The 27,043-nt window shown below is 40.1% G+C and overlaps 3 protein-coding genes across 5 annotated transcripts in view; all 3 read left to right on the top strand.

Moving 5' to 3' along the window:
* The window catches only part of LOC118341324 (phosphatidylinositol transfer protein alpha isoform-like), a 10,996-nt gene extending 2,022 nt beyond the window's left edge, over positions 1-8,974 (top strand). The window contains exons 2-12 of the mRNA XM_035679553.1: positions 100-130; positions 4,410-4,555; positions 4,993-5,084; positions 5,247-5,254; positions 5,640-5,714; positions 6,525-6,608; positions 6,727-6,804; positions 6,920-7,030; positions 7,210-7,332; positions 8,728-8,773; positions 8,858-8,974. Of these exons, the coding sequence (XP_035535446.1) occupies positions 100-130; positions 4,410-4,555; positions 4,993-5,084; positions 5,247-5,254; positions 5,640-5,714; positions 6,525-6,608; positions 6,727-6,804; positions 6,920-7,030; positions 7,210-7,332; positions 8,728-8,769 (790 nt within the window). The 3' untranslated portion in view covers positions 8,770-8,773; positions 8,858-8,974. The remainder of the gene's footprint in view (positions 1-99; positions 131-4,409; positions 4,556-4,992; positions 5,085-5,246; positions 5,255-5,639; positions 5,715-6,524; positions 6,609-6,726; positions 6,805-6,919; positions 7,031-7,209; positions 7,333-8,727; positions 8,774-8,857) is intronic.
* A 1,566-nt stretch (positions 8,975-10,540) lies between these two features.
* Positions 10,541-21,391, top strand: inpp5ka (inositol polyphosphate-5-phosphatase Ka). Of its 3 annotated transcripts, XM_035679552.1 has the most exons (14): positions 10,541-10,631; positions 10,998-11,091; positions 13,524-13,628; positions 13,719-13,827; positions 14,005-14,121; positions 14,591-14,766; positions 14,928-15,039; positions 15,193-15,302; positions 15,423-15,449; positions 17,813-18,032; positions 18,407-18,544; positions 18,628-18,711; positions 18,790-18,894; positions 19,024-21,391. In XM_035679552.1, exons 2-14 carry the CDS (start codon positions 11,006-11,008, stop codon positions 19,117-19,119), a joined length of 1,485 nt encoding a protein of 494 aa, XP_035535445.1. In that variant the 5' UTR covers positions 10,541-10,631; positions 10,998-11,005; the 3' UTR covers positions 19,120-21,391. The 3 variants fall into 3 exon arrangements, with proteins under 3 accessions (XP_035535445.1, XP_035535444.1, XP_035535443.1); XM_035679550.1 differs by lacking the exons at positions 10,541-10,631; positions 10,998-11,091 and adding an exon at positions 12,405-12,936; XM_035679551.1 differs by lacking the exons at positions 10,541-10,631; positions 10,998-11,091; positions 15,423-15,449 and adding an exon at positions 12,397-12,936.
* A 215-nt stretch (positions 21,392-21,606) lies between these two features.
* Positions 21,607-27,037, top strand: tekt1 (tektin 1). Its single transcript, XM_035680454.1, has 8 exons — positions 21,607-21,698; positions 22,043-22,285; positions 22,384-22,549; positions 22,883-23,011; positions 23,135-23,281; positions 23,462-23,687; positions 25,172-25,368; positions 25,675-27,037. The coding sequence occupies exons 2-8, from the start codon at positions 22,120-22,122 to the stop codon at positions 25,832-25,834; spliced, it is 1,191 nt and encodes a 396-aa protein (XP_035536347.1). The 5' UTR covers positions 21,607-21,698; positions 22,043-22,119; the 3' UTR covers positions 25,835-27,037.
* The last annotated feature ends 6 nt before the right edge of the window (positions 27,038-27,043 follow it).

A 27,043-nucleotide genomic window follows, 5' to 3' on the forward strand; every position in this document is an offset into this window, starting at 1 on the left:
AGGTCAGCAGTACAGTTCTCATTGTTTTATTGTCTGTTTTATCTCTGACTGGGATTTCTGTGCAGTAATGAATGTCTCCTTCTTCTCTCTCTTTTGTAGCCGAATTGTCCTGCCCATTTCAGTGGAGGAGGTAAGGTCTCATTTTATCAGGAACAGTCAATTAACAACAACTAACATCAATGTAATGTCAGACGGTAAGTCAGACTGATTCTGTAAATAGTTCAGTGGTGCAGAGTGGAAACTGTGCTGGAATAGATATTGATTAGTTACCTTATATGATATATAGCTAAACCTTATATAGGTAAGTGGATATATCTTTATACAGCATGTACAGTGTGCTTAGGTTTATATTTGACAATGATGATGTGTATTTAAACTATAATATATATACCATTTATAATTTATAGGTATGTTTAGTATTATGGGGTTGTTGCACAGAGATTGTTTCTGAGACTGTTCGTCAGAGTGACAGCCTGTGGAAAGAAACTATTCTTGTGCCTGTCGTTTTTACGTAGATTGCTCTGTAGCGTGAGGCTGGAACAGGTTGTATGCAGGGTGTGATGAGTCAGCATTGATTTTCCTGCAGTCCCGACTGTCTGGGAGGTTAGTCTTTGGACTCCCACTTTAGCTCCTGGGAGATTGTGGATCCCAGAAACCTGAAGCAGACACAGTGTTGTTGATGGACTCCTCCTGAAGTCCACTGTCAGCTCCACAGTTTTAAGCGTGTTCAGCTCCAGGTTGTTCTGACAGCAGAACTGCACCAGTTATCCCACCCTGATGTCTGCATGCAGACTCATCACCATCCCGGATGAAGCTGATGAACGCTTTGTCGTCTGCAAACTTCGGGAGTTTAACAGACGGGCGTCCTGAGGTGAAGTCATTAGTGTAGAGGGAGAGCAGTGGGTGAGAGCGCCAGTGCTGATTGTCCAGGTGCTGGATGGGATGTTCCCCAGCCTCACCTGCTGCCTCTGGTCTGGAGGTCAGCACAGTAAGCAAAGGACGTCTGGGGTGAATGCCGAACTCAAGTCCACATATGGGTTCCTTCTGGGACGTCAGGGTTACGGGCCTGTAGTCATTGAAACCTGTGGGTTTCTTGTGGACTGGGACTGTGTGAGAGGACTTCACACAACTATACTACTAACTATATTTGGGTATCTATTCTTCTATTATTATTTTTCACTCAGTAACTACTCTTTAGTTTTCCTCGGTAGAACGCTGTTTAAAATTCTCCAGGCTGCAACATATTTCCGTTATCACCATGCATCTGATCTCACTGCCTTTAGAGATGATTAAAGGCAAAACAGAGCAGCCGGGATATTACACATACTACACTAAGTGGCTTCCGCTGAGTACACGATGTGCCCAGTCGTGTTGTTGGAGTTGGCCTCTCTCAGCACTGTCACTTTGGGCTACCTTTAGATGCCCTTGCAGTTGAAACACTTAGTTATCAGGCCCAGAATGTATTTAGCTGTGTTTAATCTACTATACCAGCAGCTTCAGCCTCTTAACCTTTTCCCTGCAATAGATTTGCTCTTTATGGAAGAACATTTTATTAACCTTCCCCATTGCACTTGTATGTAAACTCTTTCCTTTTTTATTACCTAAATGCTCTTGGCTCATTCTAGGTTTCAATCCAAATGTTCCATACAACAACATGCTCTTTGTTTTTCCGTTGCTTAACACAAAGCAGAAGCCAGTATTTCACTGAGCCACGTAATCACAGTTTGCTGTATGACCGGCTTTCCCTCTGATCCCTTTAGTGTGAGGAATTAGCTGGATTGTTAGTTGAGTAACTGTCACAATTACAAGAGCTTGAGTTGTATTATGGAAATGGGGGTGGGTACAGGCAATCAAAACTACAGTTTTTTGTTATGTAAGCTATGGAATTATATTGCATTTTTATTACTTTAAGTGAGTTTCAGGTAGATTCTTTATAATATATCCATGGTATCAAATGTACCTTTTTAAAAACACGACAATATGGAAATTTAGGTTGGTGGAGAAGCAAACCTTGTCTTATGTGCAATATTTTATAGAGATGAAACAATTAGTTGATCAGTCACTAGTAATTTAACCACACAGTTGAAATAGTGGAAGCGAATTATTTGTACTAATTTGGGGGAAATGCACTTCTTCGCGAACTTGAGTCAGGCTAGTTGTTTCCCCATGTTTCCAGTCTTTGTGCTAAGCTAAGCTAATCAGATGCTGGCTACATCTCTCAGCAAAAAAAAAACAACAAGTGCATTTCACAAAATTGCTTATGTTTTAGGTTTAAAAAACACAAGTTACATCTATTCATATGTCAATATTTGTTGGTTTCCTCAGTCTTCTATGATAATAAACTGAATATTCTGGGTTTCTGGTTTCTAAATCTAAACAAGCAGGTCGAGCCCCAAAAACACTACCTCATCCAACACTTCCCATAATGCTACTTAATGGCATCTTGTATTAGACCGGACTTGTCTGGTAAATGCCCATGTCCTCTGAACTCCACCCCAGTTTTAATTACTGGTGACATCATCAGGGTTCAGTTTTCAAACTTAATTAAGCTTCTCCAGGTCCACACAAGATATTATAAATGAAACAGTTTTCACTGGCCCAGTAGTACTCCTCATGATGGAAAACTGAGCTTAATGTTTAAAATTGGTGGAGTGCTCCTTAAATTAGGAAACTAATAGATATAATCTGTTCTGTTCACAGTCAGCTGTAATGTAACAGAATACATTCATTTTGTATTCACGTTTAGACTATATAATGACATTACACTTTCATTGTATTTAGTTACTATGCAGCTCTGTAGTTTGTGGACAGTGGTGGCTTTAAACAAGTTTCAACAACACTTGGAAGATGCTGCTGCTCCGAGGGGTCAAGTCATTCTGACGGTTACTCGCATTAGAATGTAACCCAGTGTGGTTATTATGAAGCTATAAAACCACTCATGGTCCAAACCTTTGTCAGCATATGGCATTATGTGAACCAACAGGTTCACTCTTTATTGCCAAACTTCCAAACAGAGCACTTTGCCTCAACATGTTTTTTTCCAGTGTTGATGACCACCTCCAGTCAAGTTGGTTGTTTTTTAAAGCTGAATGTTGTGTTGCCGCCCCTGAGCTGCTCACAAAGGCCTGCATTACGTCTGCCTGTCCTTTTCAATGAGAAGACACACTGGTTGTACACGACAAGTCACATTCCTGAGTTCCTACTCACAGTGGCGAGGCTGAGCATCCAAGGCTACCAAAATAGGTCACTAGCCTTAAGCTCTTCGGGGAGAAGAGGGTTTGATTCAACTACAAAACCTTCGTCCAATTAAACTACAGATGGCAGCAGATTTGTAATCACTGCTCTCAATAACTGTCACTCATATTTATAAACATTTAATACTCATATTGAAGAGATGAAGATACATCTATTTCTCTTCCACATACTTTATGGGACCAAAATGCAACTACAACGTTCATGTTTGACCATATCACTGGTTTTACTGGTTTTTCCTGGGTTTTTTTTGTAGTCATTTTACACATTTTAGCCATAACTTCATGAAGGTTTTTTTGTGTGTGTCTGTGGCGCGGCTGACAGCACCAGTGATGTGAGTCACTCTTTCCAGTGTCACAACACTTTTGCCTGACTCAGGAAGGGTTTGAACTATGGGGGTTGGAGGAGGAAGAAGAAGAGGAAGAGAGACAAAAAGGCTTACTCTGCTGGTTTTCCCATGCTGAGGTCTGTGTCTGGGATACCTAGAGGGAAATGGTGAACTCGCAGTCATATCCATGAATGGTTGACTGAGGTCATGACAGAATGATTCTCAGCTCAGGTCGTTGAACTCGTCTTTCCATTCTGTTGTCTCTCGAGTTGTTATTGTAGTATTTTCTTATTTAATTTGGCCAGTTATATAGTAGTGTAACTGTTAATTAATGTACTAATACCTAGGAACTATGGTGAAACACCCAACAGGAAAAATCCCCTTAATCCCATTTTTCAAAGATTTAGCTGCTTAGTGTGCTAGTTTGTCACAAGCCCCTATTTAAGTCTGGTAAATTAGTTTACCAAGTAGATATGATGTTCTCAAGAAGGGTTTATTGGTCAGTGTGTGAAAATGTTGTGGTGATTTTCAAACTGAAAAGTCAAAATGTCTGATGTGGAAAAGGTCTATAACACAAACTGTCAGTAACAAGCATACCTTCAACGCGAGAGTGACGCTTGTCTCTAAAGGGCAATTCCTTCGAAACTCTCAGAATTGATGAGCTTTTTTCTGGAAATGTTCCTTTAATCCACCACATAAATGAATATGCTATTTTGGCTCTGAAACACATAATTAAGGGTAAAAAAGTTAACTGAATCCATTCTAATATAAATGTATCTGTAAACCACAATACCACGAATAACCACGATTTCCTCTTTTGTCCCTCCAGTACCAAGTGGGTCAGCTGTATGCAGTAGCAGAGGCCAGTAAGAATGAGACGGGTGGAGGAGAAGGTGTGGAGGTGATTGTCAACGAGCCCTATGAGAAGGATGGAGAGAAGGGACAATACACCCACAAGATCTACCACCTGCAGAGGTAGGCAGCTCGCAATTCAAACAGTTACGTAGTGCATACCACATACTACCTAGGAAGTAGCAGGATACACAGAAAGGATTGTATCATTAAATGTGCACGTCAAAGGTCACCACAGTTGAACTCGAAGCGAAACATTTGTGCAGATTTTATCGCCCTGCGAGCAAATTCAGTGTGATTTTTGTTGTGAGAGGTTTAAACGCTGTGTGACCAAGACCTTAACAGAATGCCAGATTGTACAGAGGGCATACTGTACTTACCCTCTATCAAACTGCAAACATCAAAGCACATTCTAGGATTATAGCGGAAATGCATTGATATGTTCCCTATGTTTCTGTAAGACTGTGTGTAAATGCATTCAGCCACAAAAATAGTAGTTTATAGCTTTTTGTGATTGTGCATGTGCGTGACTGCATCAATGCCTGTTTGTGTCTCTGCAGTAAAGTGCCAGGCTTTATCCGGGTGATAGCGCCGAAAGGTTCTCTCGAAGTTCACGAGAAGGCTTGGAATGCATATCCTTACTGTCGAACCAGTTAGTCCCACCACACACACACACACACACACACACACGCACACACACAATTTCACAAATGAAAAGCTTGATTCTTGAAATCTGGGTATTATCTAAATCCTTGTCTCTCCTCTTTCGGATCCATCCTCTTTCCATCACGGCCCACCTTTTCTTCTGACGCAGTCCTCACGGTAAACGTTCCTTCACTTTGAGTTTCCAAATAAAATGAAGTTACATTTTCTACATTTGTTTGGGAGTTTGTATTTGTATTCCTATCGTGTAGTGAGTAGAGTTAAACTAAATGAATTGTTCAGATGAGATGGTAACCATGTTAGACAAAAGGAGACTTCACACAGTAGCTCTGTGTGTGTGTGTGTGTGTGTGTGTTTGAGAGCGTGTGTGTGTGTGCGCGCTGGAGTGCATAATAAGCTCACATACTGTTGCTGACGTTTATGTGCGCAGATGAATCCACAGTACCTTTTCACAAACTGTAATGCAATCACTTTGAGTGTGATTGTTGAGCACAACAATATGATTGTTGACTGACCCTATCCTGTATCTCTCCCATGTGTACAGAATGAATACATGAAAGACAAGTTCATGATAAAGATTGAGACGTGGCACAAGCCGGATATGGGGGATCAGGAAAATGTAAGTCAATGTGATCTGTCAACAGTGCTAACCAATTGTGGTCACACTCTACCCACCATATGCATTAGGCACATACATTATATGTATAGTTACAAATACAACTGAAGAGTTGGACTTACTGTAAGAAATAAGCATTTGCGTGATGATACATAATATCATATGACTGAAAAGAGAGAAAATAATATTTAATTAATAAATAAATAAACAAATAAGGAAGAATTTAAAATGGTAATAAAAACAAAAAAAAATAAGTACATACATATATAAATAATATTGAGAGACAGAGAGGGGGAAAATGCTCATCTGTCTGTATCAATAGACCGACTGATGTGTTGTGTAAGCTGTCAGCCTATGCCTCATGCCAGCATTTGTGATTTATGATACTGGGCTAAAAAGGAGACCATACTTTATGAAATCTTTTCAGAGCCGAATGACTTTGTTGATGACTTTATCTGGTGCCATCATCAGGTCAACATTTGAATTTATCAACTACGTTGACCTTTGGCCTCACTAATGTCTACTAAGTCCACTTGGTGAAGAATTTGGGAACAAAATGGCCGATCCTCGCTCTGTGCTAAAACACATTACAAAGTTCAGCTGAAGCTAATGTGATTAAATCCTCTCCTTGTGTTTGCTGTGACTCCTAATCTTAGATTTACAACAACAGCTGAGTAACACCTCCCCAACAATCACTAGTATGAATTATCCTGCACTGGTCAAACCTACTTTTTGTTGAACTGTACTTATAAACATGAAGTCTGACATGTGTTCCTTTACCAAGCAACTGACCTACACTTTGCCTCGCTGCAGGTACATGGACTGGACCAAAGCACATGGGAAAAAACTGAAGTAGTTGACATCGACATTGGTGACAGAAGTGTCATAAGTCCAAATGTAAGGAAGAAAATTGATTCTACCCAACTGTTCCCAGTAATCCTTGAAACGATTTTACCAACAGCTTGGAATTGCTTTGAGTCACTCTTTATGTTTACTGGTTGCATTCATTCTTTAGGACTACAAACCAGAATACGATCCAGCCATATTTAAGTCCGAGAAGACGGGTAGAGGACCTCTGGGACCTGACTGGAAGGTATTACATCTCCTGTGGCTCTTCACTGTGGCTCACTTTATTAAAGACATCAAATAGTTGGGTTTAAAGGCCTGCAGACTTTGTGTTTTTCATCAGTGCCTCTATGTATTTGCAGAAAGAACTCGCTAACAACCCCGACTGTCCACACATGTGTGCCTATAAGCTAGCCACTGTTGAATTCAAGATGCTGGGACTACAGGGCAAAGTGGAAGGCTTCATTCATAAGGTATAAAATTGTTCTTTTTTTTATAGGCGAAAGTAAGATTTTTGATATATATTGCCTTTTGGTGGCCACTTTATGAAGTGTATTATGCTTTGAGTTGAAGTGCCGCACAATAGTAGACATGTACTACATATTACTTTTATATTTCTCCCTGTAACTCCTTCTTTCTTTCATGTGTCCAGGTGGAGAAGCGTTTGTTCACCCACTTCCACAGACAGCTGTTCTGCTGGCTGGACAGATGGATTGATCTGTCGATGGATGACATACGACGCATGGAGGAGGAGACGAAGAAGGAGCTGGATGAGGTGACTGAGCACAGTAGACTTTTACGCTGCACCCCTGTTACGGAGCAGATTATCTTAGTGTAGGGCTGGGCGATATGGCCTAAAAATTTTATCTCGGATTGTTTTCAAACCACATCCGATTTACAATTTTAATCGATTGTATTTTTTCCGTAAGTACAAAAGACACCATATCTTCGGTGATGTGAAACACCACCACATCTGTAATGTCTTCTGGCAACTTATTTACTTCTGGTACTTCCCTGGATAATACCGTCTAGTGTGACACCACTAACAATGACTTCAGTGCAAAACTATACAATTTAATTAACTCTTATCTCTATTAGAGTGTACCTAATAGTGGGTGTATGTCTCAATAAAGTACTGCCAATTACCACTACTGCACCACCACAACCCCCCCACAAACCAGAGACCAAGCACCGTTACATTTTTAAGTTTTAGGCTACATTCAGACTACAAACCATAGCTCTTTATCCTAATTTAAATAATCCAGCATGAACAAGTCACAGTCCTGAGGTGACCTGCATGAAGAATGTTTCTCTCGAGTGACGTAACAGTCATCGAGGTCACACGGCAAATTTTTGGGATCACATATGAAAGTGTTTTCAAATTAGAATTGGATTTAAAAAAAAAACAACAAAAAGAACAATCTGAGTCACATATGAGCAAAAACAATCTGATTTGGTGAAGTGAATAACACTAATTATCTGGTAATTATGGCTCCTGTCAGTGGGTGGGATATATCAGGCAGCAAGTGAACATCTTGTCAAGTTGATGTGTTAGAAGCAGAAAAAAAGGGCAGCTGTAGCTCAAACTCAAACTGCTGGTTCTGATAGAAAGGGGTCAGAACACACAGTGCATTACAGTTTGTTGGTGTGGGGCTCCTGATCGGTGTATATAGCCCCAGATCAATATACATATACAACTATGCAAACATAGAGGTGGGCTTGCCCTGCTCCACTACAACCCAGATAAAAGGCTGGTGTGTGGATACAATCCAGATTATTCAACTAAATGAAAGATTGAGAATTAATGTAATTTGATTTACTGACACAGTCTATACTTGGTCATTATTAGCACCAGGATTATTGTCTACATAAACCAAACCAATGAGCCAATGTTTCACCTTGAGAATTATGCAAGAATACAACAAATGGGTGTCCATATTACTTTAAAAAATAACTTAAGAAAAACATTAACTATCTCGTTAAAACAAGAATTTTCCTATTATTATAATAAGAAACTGAGCCAATACTTTAGTCAGGGCTGCAATAAGTCGCCGCAGTCTTTGTAATATTTATCATTGTCGTTCTGCCCCAACAGCGATGTTTGTGCTAAATGTAAGAAATCAGGTATTTTTGTATCCTCCTGAGTAACATGTGTCTCTCCATGTCCTAGATGAGGAAGAATGATGAAGTTAAAGGCCTGGCAGTCGACTAACCCAGTGAGTATTAAACTATTGTTTTGGTGAGATTTATTATTCGTAAATTAACTTTAACACTTAACTTGTTCTGTCTTCACCTCACAGGAGGCTCAGACTCATGTCCTGGGACACTGGACCTAGAACAACTTGATAGGCATAATCAAGAATACCACACCTCCATCCCAATAAAATTTGCTCTTAATAAGAGCTCATTATTGTAAAGAAGTTGTGTGTATTTGTGAACTACATTTGAATACAACTATAGCAGCTTTTAGTTTTTTGTTTTGTTTTGTTTTTTAAGAGTCAAGTTGGAAAATCAGTTTTGAAGCGTTCATGTTTATGTCTATTTGGTGCTCTTCAATTTTAAAACATCACAGGGAGGGTATAGGTTGTCTCTGAAGAAACATTTCTGATTACTGTTATCCTTTTTTTAATGGAAGTTATTTGGGTTTCTGTTCTTTTTCTTGATTCTATATTTTCCAGTTCGCAGTGATTCATTGTTTACTTAACAGAGCAAGGCACATTTTTCACAGGTCTCGTGTCTTCTACATTTGCAAAAGCTCCAGTTACTAGGACCTTACAAGTTTTTTTTAAATAATTGAATAAAATAAAATAGGCTTCTGTGCTTTTGAGAAAGTTCTGTTAATTTCTTGATCTCACAAAATGCATTTGTACCTATGTTTTGTCAAACTGGAAATTCCTCCACCCTCTTGTGCTGTACAGTTTACATATGAGGTATTTACTTTGAAAAGACTCCATCAGGGACATTAAATATATTTTCAGCTAGTCTGGTCTGACTGCACCTGCTGTTGGTCAGTTGGTCGGTTTAGTTTCCTACAAAGATGCCAGCTGCTGTTTTTATAGTAATCTTAATACCGGTATAGTAATTATATCGTTGGGTTGGGGTTTTGAGTGTTGGTGACGATAATATGCAAGAAGAACTTAAAAAAAATGATGGACACATGAAGCAATTCTGTCTTGATAACTTTTAAAAGGTTTGGGCTACTATTGTAAGTCTTGTCCTGTGTTGAACCTGGATTTTATGTAATGAGTCATATGATCGTGTAGCATATTAAAGACAATGTAATTTTTGCTTGCTTTGTGTGTATTTTTGCATTGTACTTCTGCTGGAAAACTATGTAAGTGAGCAAATATCCATCCACCTGTAGTTCTGCAGACTGGAAAAGACCCCATTGTAAGTTGCAGTCACAAATTATCACTTGAATCAGAAAAAATGTCCAGGATCCAAAATGCTCACATAAAGCCATGTTTTTTTTCTGCTTTAGAAAATGTGGAGTATTTATGTAGTTGTGTTTTTTTCATGGGTGAATTGGTCTATTTTAAGCAGATGCATTATTAGCCTTAATATCAGCACTTAATTAAGTTTCAATCCTTCAGAATAAGAGCATATCCACAAGCGTTAACAGACTGAAGCCGCCAAATTTCGCCCCCTTGTTTTTTTCTTCTCCTCAAGCTAACATGAATCCGTAGCTATGTTAAAAACAAATGTTTCAGGTCAGGCATACAGAAAAATGTATATTAATTCAAGACCAAAGTGTTCACTATAAAATTCCTCGTTCTTTACAGACAAACTAACGTTATATGTGAAGGCATAGTCACAGAATATGGATAGATAAACAATATATTAGATAAGGACTTTATAGAAAATGTAATTATAATAGGTGAGAGTTTTAACTAAGTGTGAACCGGCTTTTTCTTGTCCCAAATGTGACAAATTGTGCGCTTTTATTTTGAAGCAAATAACAGTTCTTCCGGATAAGGGGCGGGAACAACAACACAAGCTACTGTACTGTGCTGCTCTACTGTACGCCTCTCTGCAAGTGGACTCAACTAAAAAACTACTACCAAAGCCTGTCAGGTAGTATGCGATAAAACACCCTCAGTCATACATGTTGTTTGTTCGAGTGTGAAGTGTTTGATTAAATAATGCTTGTTTTAGCGTTGGCTAGCTGCGCAGTGTTACATTACCAGAGAGGACAGCTCTGAGATGTTAGCTATGTGCAGTTAGCTCGATAAAGTCAACCTTACAAAACATGCAATAAGCGAGTCTGCTAAAGCCAGAGATTAAATATGTCAGACACACTGTGTACTTCAGCCCTGTCCCAAAGTAACGTTAGGGGCTGAAGTTGTTAGTTGGTTAACAGGGCTTTAATAACTGTTAATGCACCTATAACGCGTTTACCTGTAGTGTAAGTTGTTGTGGATGTGCCTCGTTGCCCTCCAGGTGTGGGGATGATGGAGGAGAATGGAGAGCAGTCCGACGGCCAGCTGCCAGACCTCAGCCTGAGGAAGGGAGACTACGACGGAGACAGCTTCAGGTTGGACCATCGGTGCATCCGCGTTTGTCGAAAGTCAATTCTTCTTTAGCGTTTTGCAACAAATACACCCTCACTGACGAAAACTCTTAATTTACATTCCAGCATTAAAAGGGTGTTCAAGCAATATCAGACGTGTTGCCAATAAGCAGCAGCAGCAAAATGGCAGATTTATGAATGGACTTTGGCTTGAGACATTTACATTAATCAGACTCATCAGGATATGCACAACATCCAGCTACAGCACAGTTGGAGTTACACACAATATGCCTGTGAAATAGGAGTTTTTATAAGTATAATGAGCTTATGTACAAGTGGATAAATACTAGATCACACTACAATTCCTTTGCAAGTGTACTGTCACAGCCATAAAGTGGTTATTGCTCATAAAAGCGATGGCATGTGGTTAGAAACTGCTTCTGTGTTGCCAGTTTCAAATGATTTGTCAAGGAGTACTTCCTGGACGATGTTTAATTTGACTCCTGTGGTTTTTTTCTGCTATGCCAGTGGGAGATTGTAGCCTCTGGCTTTGTGCTGTTTGGTTGTAGAGCAGTACCAGACTGTTGAGGTGCAGGTGTTGACTGCTTAACCAAAAGCTCCCATTGCATTTAGTGATATATGCTAAATGTCTTCCTTCTGAAATGTAGGGGAACTGATTATAGTCATACCAATGAAATCAGTGTAATTAAAACAGTTAAGAAGCCCAATCACAAAGTGGGAACCATGTTATTATGATTGGGGGCTCAGGGTGATGGGAAGTGAAATAGAGACCAGGTTGTGTTTGGAATTATTTGTATAATACAAAAAGAAGAGTGATTTTTCAAGCTGCTCCAGATATCTCCCCATGGACACTATGTTGTGTTGTTCTTGTAGCCAGTTGCCTTCTTTAGACAGAGATGACATTGTCCAAGTTTAACCAGAAAGGCGGGCGTTACAGTGTCAACATTATTTCTCACTTCTTGTCTCTTCTATATATGGCCTTTAAGTTAACAGCTGCAGTTATTTCATTAGAGCTTTGGGATCAGTAGTTGACTAACTCTTTGTGTGGTTTGCCAGTCTACAAATCTGTCTGCATTCTGGCAGGTGGATTAGGTTGCTCAACAATACACACTTAATGCGGATTTGAAGAAAAAAACAACGTGTTGCCATCCTGCCTGAGGAAAGAGCAGCTGAGTGCTCAACCGCTTGCGAATGGAAAGAGTTTTTATGTTCACGCATGCAAGTTGGTTTCCCAATTTTTTTAATAGGCCTAATGTTGAAACATTTTACAATGCGATTATACGTAGTTTTTAGTACACAAAGAGGGCTTGTAGACAACTTAACCAATTCCCTAATTACTCTGATTCTGGAGCAGGTCCTTGAACCAGGACTTTCCTCACTTCACTCAGTGGTTTGATTTTGCAGAAGTAACCACAACGTCGGACTGTTCCTCATTTGATTCTTTTTATACAATCCAAACATACTTGAAATAGTCAAATTTGGATATTTTTTGTTCTACACTGCCAACTATTCTTGGTCTTTTAGGGAATACTTTATTCGCGTTTATATTTTGCAACTTCAACACTCTGGACAGCCGACCCTGCTGCATTTGAGACTTTGAGCCAGAATGGATGAAATCAGTCGGCTGCTAGGCACCATAGGGCGCGACCGCTCCAACAGTCTATGCAGTGATGACACCCAGTCGACAGGCAGCAAGCTGGCTCTGCGGCATCGGCTCAACCAGCTGATGACCTGCGTGGATGATTTGGACCCCAAAAATGAGCTGCATGACAAAGTGGTCAAAACCCTGGACAACGCTTTCCTCGTCTGTGGCAAGAGAGCCAACAAGCCGAAAAAGGACAGTTTCAGGTGTCACCTCTTCGCTTGTCTTGTCTGTGTGCTGAAGCTGGAAAGAGTTAGCATTTCTTTTTTTTTTTTACAAGAATAATGTTCCTCTCTCTCCTTTTTTATTCAGCTTTTTACTCTTTCCTCTGTTTTCTTTAACCTGCTTCATGGACTTTTCCCCTGTGGGCTCAATGAACTGCTCTATCACTGGCCAACAAAAGACTCTCTTGATTCTTGCTAACTGAAACCCTCCAGCTCAATGTTGTCCTTTGACTTTCTGTCATACATTTTACTGTTGTAGCTGAACACAGAAATCTCAAAATTATGGATGTGGCAAGTTTGGGTAAAAGGGATGACTGTTCTCTTTATGTGTGAACTGTAGCAGCCCGACCTGCTTGTGGTAGAAGCACAGTGCCTTTACTGTAGCAGCTTTTACAATTGGATGATGTGCTCATCTTGGGTTTTGCCACACTGAAACAAGCTCTTTGATTGTAAAGTTCAAAGTATAGCTTGGTTTCAGACGTGGTGTTTTTCAGTCACATGTATATTATACATACTGTATATTATTTGTTAGGTGCTACACACATTTTTTCCTTCTTCCATGCCCCCAGGCTACACATGGTGACGTGGAACGTGGCCACAGTGGATCCTCCTGATGACGTGTCCTTGCTTCTCCATCTGAACTCCCCAAAGAGCCCAGACCTCTACGTCATCGGGTAGGTGGTACAGGGAATGTGACTTGATTGATGCCGTCTGTGTTTCGTTGTGTGACTGACAGTTTGGAGAATTGTATGTGTCTGTGTTAGTTTGCAGGAAGTGTACTCAGGGCCATTGAGATTCCTGTCGGACACTGTATTTGATGACCCATGGAGTCATATGTTCATGTCCACCTTGGCACCACGGAAATACGTTAAGGTACAAATCTTCTAAAACCACCCCCATACACGTGCAGACACACATTAGAGGTGACACCCAATTTCAATGTTAACGAGTCTAAAGTCAAAAGTGTCATTTTTTTCTTATCAGTAACTGAGAATCCTTGATGGTTAGTATTACGTTGTGCAGTATTTACTTTGTGTGGGTGTATTTCAGGTGTCATCCATTAGAATGCAGGGTCTGCTGCTGCTCTTCTTCTCCAAAATGGAGCACGTCCCCTTCATCAGGGACATCCAGGCCCAGTACACACGCACCGGCATTTTCGGTTACTGGGTGAGAAATACACACATACACATTAATGGAGTACTAGAGATTTAACATTGCACTCATTCTACAGACTCTTCTTCCTTGCCAATACCTGCTGCCTCCATTACCCAAAATGTCACTCAACTACCAACAGTTTGGTTAGGGAACGGGCTATAGAGCTCACTTCTTTTAGATTTTTTAAATTTGAAGTATTTTTTCATTTCTTTCTGAAGCCACCTATATGGTTCCCCTTTCAGTAAGGGATGGAAAAACACATCCTGCTTGACTACAGAAGCAGAAGTAAATCTTTGACACCTTGCTGTTTGTTTTCTCAAAATGTCCAAAATAGCTCATGAATTCTTTCTGCACTTGTTATATGTTGATTATTTTGTCTTTTTTTCTGTTTTTAGTGTAAAAGCATAAAAACAAATACAGACACACGTTCTACAGGACTTATGCTTCCTCTGTTTCTTACGTCTTCCTGTTTGTCTCACAGGGTAACAAAGGTGGCGTGTCTATCCATCTGTCTTTCTATGGCCACCAGCTCTGTTTCCTGAACTGTCACTTGGCCGCTCATATGAAATACGCCACAGAGAGAGTGGATGAGTTTGAGTACATCATGGACACGCAGATCTTTGACTGCAAAAAGTCTCCAAGGATTGCTGACCACAGGTGAGTAGATGTGCAGAAAACAATTCTCCAGTTTACTCAGATATTTTAAAAATATGACATTCATCTCAGTGTATCTGTACCAAGTTAGTCAGTTTTTTCTCATATTATATTTCTCATTTCACTCTTGCTGTCCTTCCTCCTTCCTCTGTTCCCCGGTCCAGGCTGGTGTTCTGGTTTGGAGACCTCAACTTCCGAATTCAGGACCACGGCATGCACTTCGTCCGCTCCTGTATCAACAATCAAACCTACAACCTGCTGTGGAGCAAAGACCAGGTTTGACACTTCATCTTTAACAGCATAACTAACTCCTGTTCACATGACAGTCCTGGCTCCCAGCACAGCATGAGAAACCAAAATATGACTCACAGTACATTACTGTGTTTGTTTAAGTTTCTGAGGTTATGAAGTGTGTGTTGTCGTTTTCAGCTGACCATGATGAAGAAGAAAGAACAGATGCTCCAGGAGTTTGAGGAAGGGCCTCTGGACTTTCAACCCACATACAAGTTTGACTTAAACTCTGATACCTATGACAGCAGGTAACTGTTTCCAAGTAGCAATCATCATCATAATCAATCCTAAGTAATCGTAATCATACTTTTCATTTCCAGTTCTTGCCTCTTAAAGTACGAAATTTCTATATATTTCCAACTTCACAGGCTCTACAGGACATGGTTTGGCTTTAAGTAAGAGTTTAAAACACATTTGTGTCCGCATCTCCCTTTTAATATGTCATGTCACCCCTTTTTTAATCAACCTAGCTGCACTTCAGTATGTACATACATGCTACTTTTAACAAGATGCTAAAAGTAGCATCCACTCTTTTATGCAGTATAGTAACAATTCAGACCGAATCAGGCGCTGTGGCAAAAACACCCCTCATCCCATTCATGGTCAATGGTTGTAGTGCATTTATGCTGGGCGGTAGGGGCCACAGGGGTGCCAAAAATGAAGCGACCTGCGGAAGAGAAGTTGAAACAGGATCAGCTTTTGGAAAACACATGTCACACTGCGGTGGCCAATCAGACCGGTCATCTGCTCCAACGGTCAGTCTGGAATATCACTGACATCCAGATGGAGTTCATGGACCAAACAATGGTGCTTTCCCAGTTGTGCTCTCGCTCGGTTTTTTGTGTGTCCCGGCTTCGACGTCTGTGTCTGCCTATACTGCAAAATAGCAATAGCAAGAAGCTCCTTTTGGTTTGTATCAGTTTATTCGAGAGAGAGAGAGACTGAGTGAGGAGAGGGAGCACCAATAGCACAAATAAACACGCCCACGCCCAAACACTCCCAACATTCCAGCCTGATTTTGTCTGAAACACTTCTTACCACGTTACCAGATTATCTTCATCTGTAACCTACTGCAAATTAAACAAACAAGCAGGTGGGACTGACAGTCTTTTCAAGACAAATATCTGATTGTCTGAGCAAAGAAAAGACTGAAATGCTTGTTTATTTAACATATTGTCTGAGCTCACATACCTGTTGTTTTGGGAACCAATACTGTTGCTGTTAAAGGTACCCTGTGGAGCTTTTGACCATGAGCGCTACTGTGGACCAATGTTTTTATGAGTAGATCCCCACATTCAACACATTCATATGAGTAAATACTAAATGTAAATATAACTGTTGACAAAAAACTTCACAGCGTACCTTTTATCTAACGGCAAAGTATCAGTAGTCAATATTAACCTGCATTTAACCTGCACTGTGTAATACCATCCTACTGGGCTCAGAGCTTGTTTATATAAAAGCCAGTGTGTAAACCTCTCTGGGTCCCACAACAGCTGCTACATAACAGCTAACATGCATGGCCAGAAATAGATGTTTTGGTAATACAGATGGATAATTCAATATGTGTGTGTTGGATTATATCTAGATACCACCCAGCTGACAACATCTACTCTATGACTGTACAAATCTGCAATGAAGTTTACTTTATTTGATCATTACATTTTACAGTGTTCTAAATGCTAGATGTAAAGGAAGTAATGTGTTAGTCACCACTGAAAATGTGGGGGGAAGTTTGATATTACAACCTGCTTCAACCCTCTGCTACCAGAAGCCATGATGGCTAACAGGTGGTCTCTGTAATGGAACATTAGAGATGGTTGAAGAAGAGGGCAAACAACAGAGACACATTTCAAGATTTGTTTCCACCTATGAGGGACAGTTTGAGTGAAAAACATTGAGGCAGTTCACGTTTTTTCCACCATTGCAAGCTGCAGTTACACCACTAGGTGCTGCTAAAAATCCTTCACACTGGTCATGCATTTTAAGACATCATTTGAAAGAATGTCTTTATGAATCTTTAGGGATATCTCAAATATTTAATTCCATGGCACAAAGTAGCAGCTTATAGGATGGAATGTAATACTTTTATATTTACATGAACAAACTGACTTTTACCTGTTGTACTGGATGTATTTACAGGTGCACTGAGGCCAACAACACTTGCAGTTGCAATTACAATTTGTGACACATTGTCTGATATTTTATTATAGATTATTGCAATGAACCTGCAGTTTATGGTACATTTAGTTGAACTTGCAACTCCTGAATGTATGGCAGAGTGGTCGGACAGTAGCCTGGTTCCAAACCTCTAAATCACTGCAAAGACAATAACTGCAAAAGTAGCAGGTAGCTAGGGTGGATGAAATTGATGCAGCTCAACAGCTGGAATATTTTGTTAGAGTTTACTGCTTCTAGGAACCTTCCGTGTTGGCTCAAAAGTGAAGTAAAACAAAATGACAGTTTAGTCTGATTATGAGGTAGTCAGAGGGCTGCTGCTACTAAAACGTGTATGTAATGACGGGTGCCTGATGATTGCAGAAAGGCTTGTGAAAGGCATGAGCTGTAGTCAACGCTGCTGTGAAATAGATACTGTATCAATGTTCCTTCACATTTTTCTGTTTTTTCTCCAATTTTTTCCTTCATCACCCCACATGCACCTCACAAGATCCTTGATTTTTGTTATAAAGAGTTTGTCTCCTGACTAAAGTACGTCTCTCTCTCCTCTCTGTTCCATCGTCTGTTACCACCTGTCCAGCGGCAAGAAACGTAAACCCGCCTGGACAGACAGGATTCTGTGGCGGCTCCGACCCAAAGCCCCGCCCCCTGACGAGCAAGATGGACTGGATGCAAAGAAGGTCAGGCAGCTGGAAGAGGATGAGGAGTATCCTTTGAAGATCAGACAGGACTTGTACACCAGCAACATGGAGTACTGTGTCAGTGACCACAAGCCTGTCATCGGCATCTTCACACTGGAGGTGAGAAACAGTGACTGTGTGACACAGATACTGTTAACCACAGTTAATCTCTCTCTCTCTCTCTCTCTCTTCTTCTCTCTCTCTCTCTCTCTCTCTCTTCTCTCTCTCTCTCTCTCCTTCTCCTCCTCTCTCTCTTCTCTCTCTCTCCTCTCTCTTCTCTCTCTCACTGATTCCACAGGTGGGGAGATGAAGTCCGATCCAAACAGACGAGCACTTTTGCTCAAACTGCTGAAAACAGTTAATGCTGGTTCTGATTAAATAAATTTTAATGACCGGATCTGCCCTTTAAATACAAAAAGATCTGACATTTACATAATCATTTCCTTCAAAGCTAAGCTATCATTCATCATGTGTTTATTTCTCCATCCATCTAGCTGAGGAAGATGTACAGGACTCCTCTGGTGCGTCTGCAGGCAGAGGGAGACTGGAGCGCAGACATTGATGCCATGGTTCTCTACAGCCCTCTGCAGCCGTTCCCCTCCAGCACATGGGACTGGATCGGACTCTATAAGGTCGGACAAACAACAGCCGTTTACTGTTTTGCAATTGAAATGCATTTCAGTATGACAATCTTGAATGTGTGTGTGAAATTCAGGTTGGATTCGCCAGTGTGTCGGACTACATCACCTACACGTGGGTCAAAGACGACGAAGTGGCCTTCAATGAAGAAATCATACAGGTAGTAACTGGTGCACCAATGAGTTTGACACATCCAGAGAAAAACTCACATGATATAAATGTGTCTCTGTTTTTGTAGGTATATGTTGGTAAAGAGGAAATCCCAGTGCGGGGAGGAGAGTGTGTACTGTGCTACTACAGTAATACTCTGCAGTGCATCATTGGAATTAGTGAACCCTTCAAGGTCAGTACTAAGCACATACCATGATTAATCCACTCATAGACATTCATTTTCCCCTTGATGTGATTGAAATGGTCAGGTGTACTGGGTGTGTAAATAGGCACCAGTGTGATATGCTGGTCTCTCTTTTAGGTCCATGAGTCCAAGGTAGCCATTGAAGAAGGCTTGCTGCCTGAGAGGATCAACGGACTTGACAAAACCATAGCAAGTGACGACCTTTTCAAGTAATGGATCTGGAATCACCGATGTGGTATGATGTAGACATGGATCAGTTTGGGCCCAAATTGCCCGAACCACAACAGGGCTTTTAATTGCTGTGTTTCCTAACTTGCAACTGAAGCAGCAGATTAGGAAGCACTGTCTGTTCACGCTGTTTCACATCCTCACTGACCTCTCTAATGCTACCAGTGTGGCTATTAGTTTTTTACAACCGGTCTCTACATTCACATTTGCTCTTCATATGTTAACTTTAAGTCATGCAAAGCTAAAACTGTGAGCAATCCTTCATCAACTGACTTAAAAACATGTCCTCGGAATGGAAATTTAAATTGGCCTAAATTGAGCAAAGAAGTGCCAGCTTTATGTTTTGGCCTAAAGCATAATACATCTTAAAATGACCTACTATATTGTGTGAATATGATAAAAGGCTTTATATGTTATATGTTTGGTTAGTGAGGGATGGGAGGTAACAGGTTAGACATATTGATTGAACAGAAGGTGAAGTATGTTGTAGGATCTGAAACAGTACCTGCTGCTTTGTGCGATCAGTCGATAAAAGGAAGCTCTCCGTTTCAGGTTGTGTTAACGGATCTAAGTATTTGGGTCTTAGAGCTGCAGTGATGTGGCTGAATGAAAAGCTGGAATGCCGAATATTTTAAATTTGTTTAAAAGGGTGAAAACACCGTTCAAACTTCACCTGACTGCTATAATGATGAAAAGGGAACTGCGAAATTAGCAAAGCTCATTGGTCATGTTGTGTTTGCGTGAAAAACGAGCAAATCAATCTTCACTGCACCAAATATGAGATTTGGTATCCTTGAAGCCATTCTGTGGATATATACGACTAACTTGCTTGCTCATGGTGGAGCAGGAACTTAGACAGGAAATGCCTTCAGTTCATATTAAGCTATATTTTCCATTTGTCATTTCCATCTGACATAAAGCTTTGAAGCAAAAAACGTGCTCCTTTCTTTAAGAGACAATAGTCAGCCAACCCATGTCAACTAAAACTCTGTTGACGTTTGTACGACCACTAAAGATACAGTGGCTCAGTCACAGCTCTGACAGAAATAACACTGTCCTAACTCTAACTTGAACTGTAAGCTGCAAGTAACCAGAGCATGGTAAGTGAAGAGGATAAAGGATAAAATGGGGGCAAAAAACAGTTTTTCTACAACACATTTGTATTATGCAGTTTTTGGAGAAATGTTCTGGGCATTTTATGCTGTATTTTGCAGAGTGTTCAAATTTGGCCCAATTTTCAGTAGTTTTAATAGTAGTTGAATAGTTACTTTGTGTGTTTGGTGGTCCTACAGACATGGGGGGTAAAGTAAGATTATGACAAATTGAAACTCTTTCAAACTCTAACTGTTGCTTTAACAACAGAAGATAATCTGACTCTGTCCTTCTTCCTCTCCTCTTCCTTATTCTCATTCATACGGGACTGATCTTAATCTGTGTACTGTCCCTAAAGCATTGCTGTAGGATGTAAGATGGATCTATTTGTGGTTTTAAATGTTTTGTATTTTAATGAAAATATTCATAGACGTCACAGAATATATCACTTAGTGTTGTCAATGGACTGCTGTAGGAAGAGTTTGCATTTAGATTTTCTGCTGACAGTATTTTCATATACTTACGTTGTTCCTGGATACTTGAAAACATAGCTATATGATATAACTTTGACTTTTGTGTGGAGCAGATTACTTGTGGCTTTGCTATCTCATTAGCCCACTAGCACCTTGCAGTTAAAACAAAATATATATGAACCATTCCCTTTTATTACTGATTGTGATTTCACAGCAAAATAGAGAATATAAAGATATATGTGCACTGTTTATTGATAATTCATAAGTATTTATAGTTTGTCATGTTGTTATTAGTGTGTATTGAGAAAATCTTTTGTTGTTTTTGTTTAAACAATATGGATTCAGCAAGTGCCTCTGAAATGCTTGTTGCTTTACATTTAGTGTACTGTATTATGCTGCTCAGTTGTGATATCATATGTATCATTAATATTCATCCGATTATTTATCGTAACAAAGCCTCTTCTTGTTCATATTGATTTGAAATATTACTGTTCTAAACTTTCACCTACATAAAGATCTGAATGCTATTGGCTTGCTGGAATCAATTATATCAGCCAATTTATATCACTTTTTTTTTTAAACTCAAAAGTGACTTATTTTCTCAAATAACAATGAAATGTAATGTACTGTAACATAATACCAACAGATTTATAGCTTTGCAAATGCAAATATTAAAAAAAAGTCTCACTTCATTGTTGGTGTGGTTTATTGAGTGTGTTCTCATTCTAACAGTATACAGTTTAGCATTAGTCGTGAGGAGGAGAATAGCTGGCTGAGGGTGAGTCAGCAGTAACTGGATACAATGACTTTAAATGGGATATCGTCAGTCAGTGATTGACGGCAGCTCCAGAAAATAATGACCGCATCCGCGTATGACGTGTCAGCCGTTGCCACAGTAACCGTTTGTTTTGTTACATTTTAAGTGCAGCGAGATGCAGAGGACGTCAACAGTGACAGCTAACTAGCTACATTTGGGGCTTTAAACCCGTACGGAACAAGGTATGGTCGAAGACAGTACTTGTTATTTAGCTATAACGGATATTTGTGGGTAACGTTACAACGCGAGGGACAAACAGCTCAGTCTCTCAGGTCAGCTCAAACCAATACACTCAGGTAGCTAACGTTAACAGCTAACTACGTTAAGTTAGCTTTGGCTCTAGTTAACTTCTAATACATTAGTTAGCAAGTCTCCTAACAAGCGCAGGTGCTTCAGGTATACTAAGCCAACAGTTTCTCAGTGCTGTCCAAGACTTGTTCCATTCAGCAAACCCCTGCACAGGACGGGTCAGCCTGTATAGCGGTAGTCTAATAAGCTTTTCCCTTTGGTTTTGACGTGGTTTCAGTTCTCCTTCAGCACAAAGCTGCCACATTTCTTCTGCCTACCTGCCTGCACTCTCAGAGGGACCACCAGTGGAGAACCATGTCTGCCCCAGGTCGCAATCCCCAGCTGGGTGGTGGACCCAACTTAGTGAACATTGAGGTTATGAGGAACCACTCTGAGCTCTTCAGAGCCGAATGTATGAGGCTGATCTCTGAAGCTGACAAAAGCTGCAAACGCTTGCAAAACAATGATAACAAGCAACTAGGTAAGTAGGAGAACACAAAATATCAGCCTGTGTTAATTACAAAAGATGATGTTGCAAAGACTGCAGAGGTGTTTCTTCTGTTTTCTTCTGCTGTTCAGATCAGCGGGTCAGAGACATCCAGTTTCTGAAGAAGGAGTTGGAGCTGAAGTTGGAGGAGATCATTTTGGATATTGATGTCCTCATAGCGTTGCAGAGCAGAGTGGAGAAAGCCCTGGAGGCCTGCAAAGACCCTCTGAGAGTCACCGTCCTGTGTCTGGAGGAGAGGTTAGGCTGGGACATGATGATTTTGAACAGTCAGGAAAAATGCATTATATTCGCTATTTTACGTTTGAAACTTCTCTGTTAGATGAATCTAAACTTTCAACACCATCTTCTCTTACTGTGAAGCATACATATAAAACTATAAAGGAAAAAACTAAACACTTTAAAAGTGAGAAATTCCTGCCTCCCTCTAAAAGTTGAAAGCATTTATGTGACATCCATCATCCATTTTCAGATCCAAATGATCTTTGAAAAGCATTGTTGGACGCAGGTTGAATTAGAGCTATTTTGTGTTTATTTATGTGAAAGGTGCTCATTTTGTTCTCTGGCCTGCAGAATGAAACGTCTCCCTTCTGAGAGGCTGCATGACGAGGTGGACAGAGAGCTGCTGAAGGAGAGGGATGCTATCGAGGGAGTGGCTTCCCTTCTGCAGCGTGTAATAGAGCAGGTCACTGAGCAGATACGGTAAGGGACACAGAGCTTTTGGATTCTCTAATGTTTGCTGTCTTCAAACCTGGAAGGAAAATCAAATCGCCGGATACAGCTGCCAGTAAATACTAAGAGAAAACATGTTGCCTTGTGTTCCAGATTAAACCGATCAGCCAAGTACCAGCTAGAGAAGGATCTGAAGGAGAAATATGAGGCTCAGTGCATCGACAACTTCTGTGCCTCGATGACCACCCATTCCATCGAGAACCTGCAGCAGTCCAAAAACACCAAAACTGTTCTGCCGAGGTGAGCGAGCGCGTTCTTGTTAGCTCCATGAAGACAGGATTTGAAGTCATTGCCAGTGCGTATGCTTAGATGGGCTCCGACATATTCTCTTTAGAATAGTGTTAGTTCAAGGTCCTCACAAGTTTTTTTAATTTTCTATAAATGTTTTTTTTTATTTTTTATCACCTCCTACTCTCTCAGCTTGACAGTGACTCCAAAGCAGTGGGAGAACATCTCGGACATCAACATAGCCAAAGCAGAGCAGCAGAAGAACAACTCTCTGTCCCTGCGGGCCCTGGTGGAGGCTCTCCTGGAGCAGACGTCCACTGACATGCAGAAGCAGTTTCAGGCCACAACAGCAGCCTTTCAGCAGAACGTCCAGGAGATCAAGTCTGCCAAGAGCCAGATGGAGGATCAGCTGGCCAAGGTAGGGCAGACGTGAAGAGAAACAAAGTCGGGCAGTGGGAGGCAGATGTAGTAAAAGCGAGAGAGAAGATTTGGTTTGATTTATTGAAGTCTAAAATCTGAATACTTGCTGGCCACAGATGATACTTTCATTAAGGATGAACAGTGTAATAATGGGATTAATGTTCTCTTAATGGACTATTTGATCACACTGGAGTAGATAATAATATTGCTTTAATAGCATGTGGTTTAAATGCTGTTTAAGAGGCATTTCCACTGCCAAGAGACAATGAATACTTAGAAGAGGAAGACTGCCTCTGACTGTGGGTGTAACTAATAACTAAGATCAAACAATCACACATCCAATCACAAAAAATCACCAATTGCAAACCCAAATCACAAAAAAACATTTATTCCTTGTGGTATTGTATCCAGTCGTGGTGTTTTCTGCCACTATTTTGTTGTTAGAAAGAAGTTCTAAAGAAATCTGTCGACAAGGTGTGTGGATTATCTGTAGTTACTGTTTTGTTTTTTTCATTAATGTTGTTTTAAAAAAAATAAAATATACTTTTTCGCAGAAATAAAAAACAAGAAATGAGAAAAAGAAATAAATGTATTAAAAGAGAAATTATACAGGTGAGTGAATAATAAAGAGTGAGTGGATTCATAATAGCTTAGATTAGAGCAGTGGTTCCAAACTTGCAGGTCGGGACCCCCACTAGGGGTCGCCAAAGCTTCACAGGGGTCGTGAAGACTTCTTGATTTTCAGGCATGTAAGAAAACTTGAAAAATATACACGGTAGGCCCTATGTGTCAGCAATGAGTTCACTTCTGTGAAGAAAAGTAAACGTAAAGTAAATTGTCTAAGAACAATGGCCAAGTGCCAGGGACATGAAAATACTGAATTGGCCAAAAAATAAGCCGATTAAGTCTGTATGATTGTTATATTATAAAAATACACTCTCTTATCACTATTTACAGGAAATAATCTGCTCAAAATTCATCCAAATCACTTGTTTTACACAAAACTGTTGTAGTTATTGAGTTCACTGTTTGGGCTCATTGTACAGTTTTCAATATAATATCAAATATCCATAAATGATGTCACAAAGTCAGGGGCCGTCAGTTTTAAAAGGGGTCCCCTTAAGGAAAAAGGTTGGGAACTACTGGCTTAGAGTTGCATGATAACCGAAAGAATCTACAGGGATATATGAATATGTACAATGTTCAGGGATTACTCCCAATATTGCAGTCTTGGGATTCTTTTGCAAGGAAACCTTTAAACTTCAGTCATCAAGTCAAGTTCATCATCCTCGGACAAAAAACTTGTAAATATCTGTTGCTAATTTTCAAGTAATAGTTATATATTTTTATATATTTCATTCTCAGATCAGCATTTATTTTGAACACGTACAGAACTGTTTAGTGCTGATTTAATGTTCCTGCTCATTTACTATTTAGTGAAAATACAGACTGACCCTGGTGTGTCACCTCTGTCCCCTCCAGATTCTATTAGAGTTTGCCAGCCAGCAGAGGATCGGAGGGGATCTCCAAGTGGCAGTCACAGAGAATGAACATGCTCTGGGTTTGGCCCAGGCCCGGCTAGCTTTGCGCCGCCAGCGGCCCGCCAAAGAGCAATGCCACGATCCAGCACAGTCCCGGCTCCTGGCCGAGGTCCAGCAGCTCGCCTTTCAAATCAGCAAGTAAGGCCAGGATACACTCGCTACTGATGTGAGGGGACAGGGCAACAAATGTTTATCCGTAGGAAGGTCGTGGGGGGCTGAGTCCATCCCAGCAGACATTTCATGTTCTTTTTTTTATTTTTATGAAAAACAATGTATGAAACAATAGAAATGCACATAAAATACCTACAAACAGCTGGTTTACAGGGACTGTGTGTAGATTTTCTGTTTTTTACCACAGTTCTTCCAATGTTGGCTAATGTATTGTTAAATATATTACACAACCATTTGGCATCATGTGACATCTCTTTATCTCTGTACTGTCAGACTGCGTGAGGCACTGGCCCAGTCAGAGAAGGAGCAGAGGGCTCTGGTTCGCTGCCAGCTGGAGCTGCAGAAAAACATTGAGATCAAGGCCAACTCTCTCTACATTGACGAGGTCATCTGCGCCCAGCACAGGGAGTCCATTATCATACATAACTTCTGAACAGTCAGCAACTGCAGGGGTCTACATAGTATTTCTTTCAAAATACACCTATATAAAATTCACTTCAAAATATTATGTGTAGTACTAGTTCTCTTTCACATGGTCAAAGTTTCAAATAGTGTTTTCTTCACTTCACTCTAAGGTCTTAAGTGTGAGAGCTGTATGAAACTGTGAGCGATGGTAATACTGTGTATGTTACACTGAGCTACTCACGAAAGGCTTAAATTTACTTAATATACAAAAGCTTTCATTTTTATTCTAAAATGAGCTGTGGTAGAATTGATTATTTATCTTTGTTGTTCCATTAAAGCTGCAGTAGGTAACTTATAAAAAATACTTTTTGTACTATTTGCTGAAACTTTGACTGTATCCTGACAGTAGGACTTGAGACAGATAATCTGTGAAACAATCTTCCTCAACCAGTGAAAAGATGACCAGGAGAACCAGCTGTTGTCTTCACTGAGTGGAGTTTTACAAGCCACTTAATTAAAATGGGTTGCACCACACAAACTATGTAGAGATTAGCTATTACTAATAATACACCTAATAATTAGCTATAAATAATGATATAATTAATTACATTACTGTTCCGCAGCAAACTGAACCAACCAACAAAACTAATACGAGCTTGTTCATTATTGTTTTAATTATTTTTATTCATTATTATTCTAGTTTACCTAGACTCAAGAGTAACAGACCTGACACTTCTTTTTTTTTTTTATTAACATTTTATTGATTCCATTCAGCATTCTTCCATTAGCATTTAACATCTCACACATATTTTCCATGTATACAGAGCATACAAATACTTCACAACAGGGATCAAACACATAAATATACAAAAATTCACAATTAAACAAAAAACTCAGTAGACTCGAAATGAGTAAATTTTTCACTACAATCCACATTTTCATTTCCCTCTTGTAAAACCTCTCTCACCTGGTGAAGGATAATGCCGAACACAATCTTATGAACATTGAACAGTCAAAATTTGTAGCAAGAACCAAGGGGATCCATAAGATACATTGTTTTTACCAAATAAAGTCTGTTCTCAATGGTGTAACAAAATCAACCCAGCTATTCCAGAAATTCTTAAATTTATCTGATTCTAGTCTAACTAGGAAAGTCAACTTTTCCATCCTGTAAATGTTATGCATTACTTCGACCCAATCCTCCATTTTAGGTACCTCCGTTTTCAGCCACTTCCTG

This window comes from Morone saxatilis, unplaced genomic scaffold (genome assembly GCF_004916995.1).
Source record: "Morone saxatilis isolate NCDOM2014 unplaced genomic scaffold, NCSU_SB_2.0 Contig8, whole genome shotgun sequence".
In the NCBI taxonomy this organism is placed as follows: domain Eukaryota; kingdom Metazoa; phylum Chordata; class Actinopteri; family Moronidae; genus Morone; species Morone saxatilis.

What these genes read in the sequence shown, in the direction of transcription:
- tekt1 (XM_035680454.1), top strand. Translation starts at nt 22,120, where the DNA reads ATGTCTGCCCCAGGTCGCAATCCCCAGCTGGGTGGTGGACCCAACTTA. An exon ending in CAATGATAACAAGCAACTAG is followed by an intron (nt 22,286 to 22,383) that starts GTAAGTAGGAGA and finishes TCTGCTGTTCAG; the next exon opens with ATCAGCGGGTCAGAGACATC. An exon ending in CTCGCCTTTCAAATCAGCAA is followed by an intron (nt 25,369 to 25,674) that starts GTAAGGCCAGGA and finishes CTGTACTGTCAG; the next exon opens with ACTGCGTGAGGCACTGGCCC.
- inpp5ka (XM_035679550.1), top strand. Translation starts at nt 12,695, where the DNA reads ATGGATGAAATCAGTCGGCTGCTAGGCACCATAGGGCGCGACCGCTCC. An exon ending in CCAGACCTCTACGTCATCGG is followed by an intron (nt 13,629 to 13,718) that starts GTAGGTGGTACA and finishes TGTCTGTGTTAG; the next exon opens with TTTGCAGGAAGTGTACTCAG. An exon ending in CACCACGGAAATACGTTAAG is followed by an intron (nt 13,828 to 14,004) that starts GTACAAATCTTC and finishes GGTGTATTTCAG; the next exon opens with GTGTCATCCATTAGAATGCA.